Source organism: Bison bison, unplaced genomic scaffold, assembly GCF_000754665.1.
Source record: "Bison bison bison isolate TAMUID 2011002044 unplaced genomic scaffold, Bison_UMD1.0 scf7180017864376, whole genome shotgun sequence".
Taxonomy (NCBI): domain Eukaryota; kingdom Metazoa; phylum Chordata; class Mammalia; order Artiodactyla; family Bovidae; genus Bison; species Bison bison.
In genome coordinates this window covers 7476068-7483764 of record NW_011494948.1, presented here as the reverse complement: position 1 = coordinate 7483764, position 7697 = coordinate 7476068, and the positions used below count along the sequence as shown (strand labels likewise).

Below are 7697 nucleotides of genomic sequence, written 5' to 3'. Positions count from 1 at the left end.
CTCTTGAGAAATCTGTATGCAGATCAGGAAGCAACAGTTAGAACTGGACATGGAACAACAGACTGGTTCCAAATAGGAAAAGGAGTTCGTCAAGGCTGTTTATTGTCACCCTGTTTATTTGACTTATATGCAGAGTACATCAGGAGAAACGCTGGACTGAAAGAAACACAAGCTGGAATCAAGATTGCCGGGAGAAATATCAATAAACCTCAGATATGCAGATGACACCACCCTTATGGCAGAAAGTGAAGAGGAACTCAAAGCCTCTTGATGAAAGTGAAAGTGGAGAGTGAAAAAGTTGGCTTAAAGCTCAACATTCAGAAAATGAAGATCATGGCATCCGGTCCCATCACTTCATGGGAAATAGATGGGGAAACAGTGGAAACAGTGTCAGACTTTGTGTTTCTGGGCTCCAAAATCACTGCAGATTGGTGACTGCAGCCATGAAATTAAAAGATGCTTACTTCTTGGAAGGAAAGTTATGACCAACCTAGATAGCATATTCAAAAGCAGAGACATTACTTTGCCAACAAAGATTCGTCTAGTCAAGGCTATGGTTTTTCCTGTGGTCATGTATGAATGTGAGAGTTGGACTGTGAAGAAGGCTGAGCGCTGAAAAATTGATGCTTTTGAACTGTGGTGTTGGAGAAGACTCTTGAGAGTCCCTTGGACTGCAAGGAGATCCAACCAGTCCATTCTGAAGGAGATCAGCCCTGGGATTTCTTTGGAAGGAATGATGCTAAAGCTGAAACTCCAGTACTTTGGCCACCTCATGCGAAGAGTTGACTCATTGGAAAAGACTCTGATGCTGGGAGGGTTTGGGGGCAGGAGGAGAAGGGGACAACAGAGGATGAGATGGCTGGATGGCACCACCGACTCGATGGACGTGAGTCTGAGTGAACTCCGGGAGTTGGTGATAGACAGGGAGGCCTGGCGTGCTGCGCTTCATGGGGTCGCAAAGAGTCGGACACGACTGAGCGAATGATCTGATCTGATCTGAGAAATATAGAAGAATATTTTAAGAGATAGAGAATCCTGGGCCTTACCCTGAGACCCGCTGGCTTACAATTTCTAGAAAAGAGACTCCATCACTTATATTAAAACAAATGAAACACCCCTGTGTGATTCCAGTGCATCTGAGCCAGTACTGGTCCCCAAACAGGTGTTAGCCCGTTCCCTAACTAGGGGAGTACTCATTCCTAATTCTGTTCTCACTGACCAGCAGTAACCACGTGTCTCATGGGTTGGTATCCTTTTATTTTTACCATGTCTTGTTCTAACCATACCGTAGGTAGATGGCACAAACCTTCAGGGTTTTACCAATCAACAAGCAGTGGAGGTGCTGCGACACACGGGGCAGACTGTGCACCTGACGCTAATGAGAAGAACTAAGCAGGATGCTGAACTGGCGTCACGGGAGGACGTCACAAAAGACGCAGTTTTGTCTCCTGTTAATGCAAATGTTAGCAAAGGTGAGGACACGTGAGTCTGATTTTTCGGTTGGACTCATATCAGTTTTTTTCTAATTCTGAAATTATTTAAATAACATCTTTGTTGTGACTATTCATTAGGAACCAAGTAAAAAGGGATTTTAATACAATGGGGATTAACTGCAACCAGGGATTTGTCTGTTAACTGTAGAAACAGCTTCTGAATAAAGCAGATTTCTGTCCTGTTTTCTCAGTTACCACTTCTCATTTAGAATCATGTACAGTCATTTCCCTTTCTGCTTTTGCCTTACTTTGGGGTGTCATTGATACATTTTCTCTTTAGGGGGAAGTTTGTTCTGCCTAGATTATGTATGTGAGCCCTGTAATGTTTCCAAATTGCCCAGCCTTTTCTCGAAGGAATCCGCTTTAAGTCAGTGTCTAGGCTTGACTAGCTCGGTCAGTAGACCGTGAGACCCTCATTTCCACATTTAGAAATGTCATTCATAAGTGTTTGTACATGAACATCTCTGAAAATTACCAAAATTCCCGCGTAGCCCTCTGATGTAAGCATTTATTCGTAGAAGTCAGGCTGCTGGTTTGAAAGTGTGTTTCATTTCTCAAACTGTTGACCATTTATTCCACACACTACTAATTGCAGACCAGGAAACAGGGAGGCAAATCCCAGGGGAATTTTATCACCTCTTTGTTCCATTAGCAGGAGAACTTTCCTGTAAGTACCTATGATTGTTGAAAACTTTAGATACAAAAAGTTAGCTCTCACCTAGGTGTTCAAATAAAGTGGAGTTTGAAAAAGTCAAGTTGCTTGATTATATTACAGGCCCAAGTGCTAAAATCTTCTTATCTTTAAGATAATTATCAAGAAGATGAAGATTCTTTATCTCTGAGGAGAAACACCAGCATATTACCAATTGAAGAAGAAGGTAAACACATGGAGCCAGGTTATTATGATATTTATTACTTTTTTTAGAGAAATGACTTTTACAGATGTGGTTCAACCTCTATGGATATATTATAAATTATTAGAAAAATAGCTTTCAAAAAAGAGTGTTAAATCCTTGTTTAGAGATGTGATTAAGTGCTCTAGTTGTTTAAAATTGTTTATTTATAACTGGCCGATTTTCTTGCTGAATCAGTCTTCTTCGTTTTTTAAAAACTAGAACCTTTAGAAATCATTCTGTTACCTACATGGTTTTATTTCATTCCCCTTATTTCTTAAGATAGAACCAATATGTCTCTTACTGAACAAGCAACAGTAAAGGGTTAAAGCATTTAAAAAATAAACATAAAAAATGAATCTTTAAAGTATAAACTCTTAAATGAAAGTATGACTATTTTGCAGGCTTTTTCTCCAAATTTTTTTCACACTGCTTAAAGAAATTTTAAGGCAGCATTGTTATACATGATTATGTCAACATGTTGCTGCCATCTTTCTGGGCTGGGTGGTCCATGCTTCCTTTACCTGTCATATTGCTTTAGGTGTTTGGCATACTAAATCCACTGAATGAAGCCCAAGACAGATTTCCTTATGGGAATTCTGCCCTTCACTAAATAGTTATATCAAAGCACTGCAGTTCATTAAAATATTTGCTCCTTCATTGTTAAGTATTTTTCTTGCTGAAAATTGTGATTTAACTTTTTTGGTTTAAGTGAATATTTGTTTTCACAGTGATATCCCAAGAGTGAGTAGGATTCTCAGGTGTTAATCACAGTCTGCAATTTTTACACTAGTAAGTGTAGGAATTATTTAGGATAAAGTGAATATCGCAAGAACTTTGTTGTTCAGTCGCTCTTTCATGTCCGACTCTGTGACCACATAGACTGTAGCATGCCAGTTTCCCTGTCCTTCACTATCTCTTGTAGTTTGCTCAAACTCATGTCCATTGAGTCGATGCCATCCAACCATCTCATCCTCTGTTGCCTCTTTATCATCCTGCCCCCAATCTTTCCCAGCATTAGGGTCTTTTCCAATGAGTTGGCCCTTTGCATCAGGTGGTCAAAGTATTGGAGCTTCAGCATCAGTCCTTCCAATGAATATTCAGGGTTAATTTCCTTTAGGATTGACTCGTTGCTGTCCAAGGTGCTCTCAAGAGTCTTCTCTAGCACCACAGTTTCTGGAAAAGGATAAAAAATGTTTCAAAGCATGAAACTCGAGATAGTAGATGGAGTGAGTGTAGTGGAGGGCCTTAAAGGCTCAACTGTCTGTTTTACTTCGGTGATGTGCGTTGAGAGTGAGAGGATCTAGACTTGGGATCAGGAGTCCCACAATCTTTTTAAAATAAAGGAAAAAATATCTAAATGATTCTAGTGCCTCTACTCAAGTGCTGGTCCTCAGACAAGGGATATGATATCGTTGCCTCTTCCACAGAAATTCAACTCATTGTGTGAACCTGGGCAAGTCATTTGACTTTTCAGTAACATCAGAATTGGACTTTCAGGTTTTTTTAAGTATGCCTGGAATCTCATCTTGGGGCATTTGGGGAAGGGGGAACATGGAGGGTTTTTGTGACTGTAGATTGATTGAATGAATACACATCTTTTATTATTAGCTTACAGATTCCTACTTTCTTTATTCAGAATCTCACCCTCCTTGAATCACTGCTCACTTGCATAACCACTGCAGAATCAGAGAAATGGGTTATGGGAGGAGGTGGGACTGAACTGACCCTCCTGTTTTTAACTCTCATCAGGTTGAAAGGTTTCCTATAATTTGTGTTCACTCCTGCACATGTATCCTCTCAGCAATGAATATGCTTTTGAAGAGAAAAATACTTATTTTGGGCAGCTAGTCTCCAGATTTTTAAAGAAATACATAGTTTACTGTTTCTAGTTTCTCAAGGAGAAAGCTGAATATTATTAATTTAAAGCATAAAAAACCTGAATAGGCCTGGAGTGAAAGCCCATTCATTCCACTAACAAGCAGGCAGTTAATGAGACATCTGAACTTTAGAATACTCTTTAAATTTGAGAATTGAATGCTAAAAGTGATGTTGAAAATCTAATTTAGGGAGTAGTGCCTTGTAAAGATTTTTTTAAAAGATAGCATTTATGAGTGAGAAATATGATGGCATAGGAAATCCTTGACTATGACTTGAAAATTATCCTCAACCAGTTTATTTTGTTTTAATTCAGTATTGTTTACATAATTATTTTGTGACTTTCTTCACAAAATAGATTTCACTTTCCTTTTTTTTCCCAACCAATTAGTATGATTCCTATTATAGGGTTTTAATTTAATCTACATTTCCCATTTGTTTCTTATTTTTTATTTATATTTTCTCATTGTACATGGAGTACATGGAGTTGCATATATTATTTGTTAATTTCTTTTGTTTGTTTTTTTCTGAGTCATAGCATGTTCCCTTCTGTACTGTGTAGAACCAAATGAAAATGAAAGAGATTAACATAGAAGGCAGCATAGTGTTTTAATAGGCACTAGAGGGCCATCAAGTGAATCCTAGAGCTACTTAGAGTCCTTATTCTTTCAAATAAAAGTTAGATAATATATGGATACTTTAATTGAAATACAGCGAAGACCTAAAAGATATCTCTTAAAAGAGAATAGTGTTGGAATATACAGTTCTAAAGTGAACTGTTAAAATGTATAGAGAAATAAGAGTAAATCATATATTAGGAGAAGAGTCAAACTTATTATTGTTATGTCGGTTCTTCCTCAGTTCTTGTATCATTTCAACAAAAATTTGGTATGACGGACTGAAGGGTTTAGAACAACAGACAGTTACAGCTCAGTTCAGCTCAAGCAGACAGATCTTTTATCAGACAGACACTCCGAAGACATGGGAGCAGGCCGACCCCAAAGGAGTTGTCATCCTCCTTCTGAGTCCTCTTGGTGTCCCCCTTTTTATACTTTCTGTCTCCTCCTTTTGGTTATGCCCTGTGCAAAATGCAAAATAGGGCTTGTACTCACCACTGGTTAGTGAAAGTGAATGCAAATGGGCACCCTCTCAAAGCCTGTTGACAACTGCAAGTTATATAACAGCAGGATATGTTGTTTACGCCTTCCCATAATTCATTCTTTTGTCAGATGTGTGTGTGTGTGTGTGTGTGTGTGTGTGGATTTATGGACCCTTAGTGGGCTCCTTCCTAGCTACCTCAAGGTTTCCTGGAGGAGCCCCTGTGGTTAGTGTGCCTTGGGCGCATGTGCCCGAGTTGGACAAATCTGTGGTTATTTTGTAGCATATTTGTGAGCTCCCCTGGGTGTGTCTAGGATGGGCTTTAGAGATCAGCTTGCATCCTTTTCAGCCGGGCCACCCTCATTGCTTATGCCTAACTTCCTACCTAACAGTATGACAGACAGGTTCTCATCCTGTGTCTCTGGTACAGAATATTGAAACATGGAGATTTTTGTAGTATGTCACTAATTGTGTCTACTCTTCCATTAGTGTCAGCTGAGGGAGAAGAAATAGAAGATGCTCAACAACAGGAAGCTGCCCTGCTGACCAAGTGGCAAAGGATTATGGGGATTAATTATGAAATTGTGGTACGTTAGCTTCCCCTCCCCAACTTCCTAACTTGTGAACTGTATTTGAGCGGGGAGTTTCTGACAGTAATAAAGGTGACTATTATAAATAGTCAAAGATGTCTATTGTAAATAGTCCTAGAGAAGTTGCAAACACCAGGGTTTTTTTCAAAGACCTATATGTGCTTATTCAGATATTAAAAAATTCAAATTGGAGAAAGTTGGATAGTGAATAACCAAGGTGCTAAAGTACATGGAATGGAAGTTTTAGAACTTATAATTCATCACTATTTCTGGTTGTAGTGTATATTATATAGGTAAAAGGAAGAGTTTTTCTGATTCTCATTCCTGGCATTTATGGAAATAATATGTATAGAATGACAGAATTTACTTGAAAATAAAACAAAAATCATCATGACTTAGTACAGAATTGTAAAAAGAACTTTTTCCTATTTACTCTTTATCATTCTTATGCTCTTACTCTTCTTGAGGGTTTTTAGTCTGCATGCTTTTTTCATTTTACTTAGGCCATAGTGAACCATTTCATGTTTATTTAATGACTTGCATACCTATTGTAATCTGCTATTCTAAAAAGTGTTTTAATGAAGTGGACATTGATTATGAATCTTTAGGTATGTACCAGCAAATTTCAGGAATTTCAAAAGGAACAATAAAGTACTTGGTTAGGTAAAAATTTTGGTATTGCTTATGATGTTCAAGTAGCTCTAGATTAAAGGTGATAAAACCCAAGAGATAATTACATATAATATTAATAAAAATAACATTTACTGAGTATTTTGTGTCAAGCAGTATTCTCAGTGTTTCTTTTAATCCTCATTAAAAAGTTTTTTTTTTAATCAATTTGTATCAAATAAGATTTGAGTAAGTACAGCTGTGACTACCATTTTAAATTGAGTCAAGAAAGAATACAACAAAGTCCAGCTTAATTATGGTTAGTTTAGCATGAAACGAAAGTCGGGAGGCTCCTCTGTGGGGTGGGGTTAACATGGCTGGCACGCACAGCTGAGACTGCACTCCTTTGGGTCATTCTTGAGTGGTAAGAGGACGCTTTCACTAGCCACTCCTCACAGAGGTCAGAACGGAGAGTGGACTTTCAACTGCCCTTTGTCTACATGTTATTTTGGTGGCACTTCCAGTAATGTATCAAGGTTGAAAATTTATTATAAGTCAGAAAGGGCTAAGCTGTTTATAGGCCCTTATCAAACACAGGAAAATATGACAGGTCTGGATTTACAGTTGCTTCCTATGTAGTTACACTGCACAAATGAAGTAATAGGAGGAGTGGGGTAGTAGAGAAAAGCATTGATAGATGTATTTGGGGACATGGATGGCTGCATGGAGGAAGTGATAACCTAAATAAGGAATTGAAGGATTTTGTCAACAACAGATTTAAAACTCAGATAATGCAGCTTCCAGTATTAACTGTGCTCATTATCATTAAGATTTGAAAAAGATCTTTTATAATTAAACAGTATTTTTCTCAGTCTCTCTATCGCTCAGTTCCCTTAACTATAAAGGGGATAAAGCAGATTGTCTTTAGTATACTTTCTGATTTTAATATTATAGTGATTGCACTGTCTGTAAAAATAGTGATTTCCTAATGTTCTTCGTTATTTAGAGTAACAGTAGAAAATAAAAAGTTTACTCTCCTGTTTTAAGCTTTGATTCACTTTTAAAGACAAGTGTTGTCCCCTTGATACAGTGTACGGTCCAGAGCCTGGGCCATGGGTTCAGACTGCTGAGGTTCA

The 7697-nt window shown here is 38.1% G+C and overlaps 1 protein-coding gene across 13 annotated transcripts in view; it reads left to right on the top strand.

The window, feature by feature from the left end:
* MPDZ (multiple PDZ domain protein) overlaps positions 1 to 7697 on the top strand; it is a 162762-nt gene that overhangs the window by 58806 nt on the left and 96259 nt on the right. For 11 of the 13 annotated variants that reach the window (XM_010857011.1, XM_010856999.1, XM_010857005.1 and 8 more), the window contains 3 exons: positions 1292 to 1472; positions 2300 to 2389; positions 5852 to 5949. In XM_010857011.1, coding sequence (XP_010855313.1) covers positions 1292 to 1472; positions 2300 to 2389; positions 5852 to 5949 — 369 coding nt within the window. The remainder of the gene's footprint in view (positions 1 to 1291; positions 1473 to 2299; positions 2390 to 5851; positions 5950 to 7697) is intronic. The other 2 variants (XM_010857000.1, XM_010857003.1) reach the window with 2 other exon arrangements.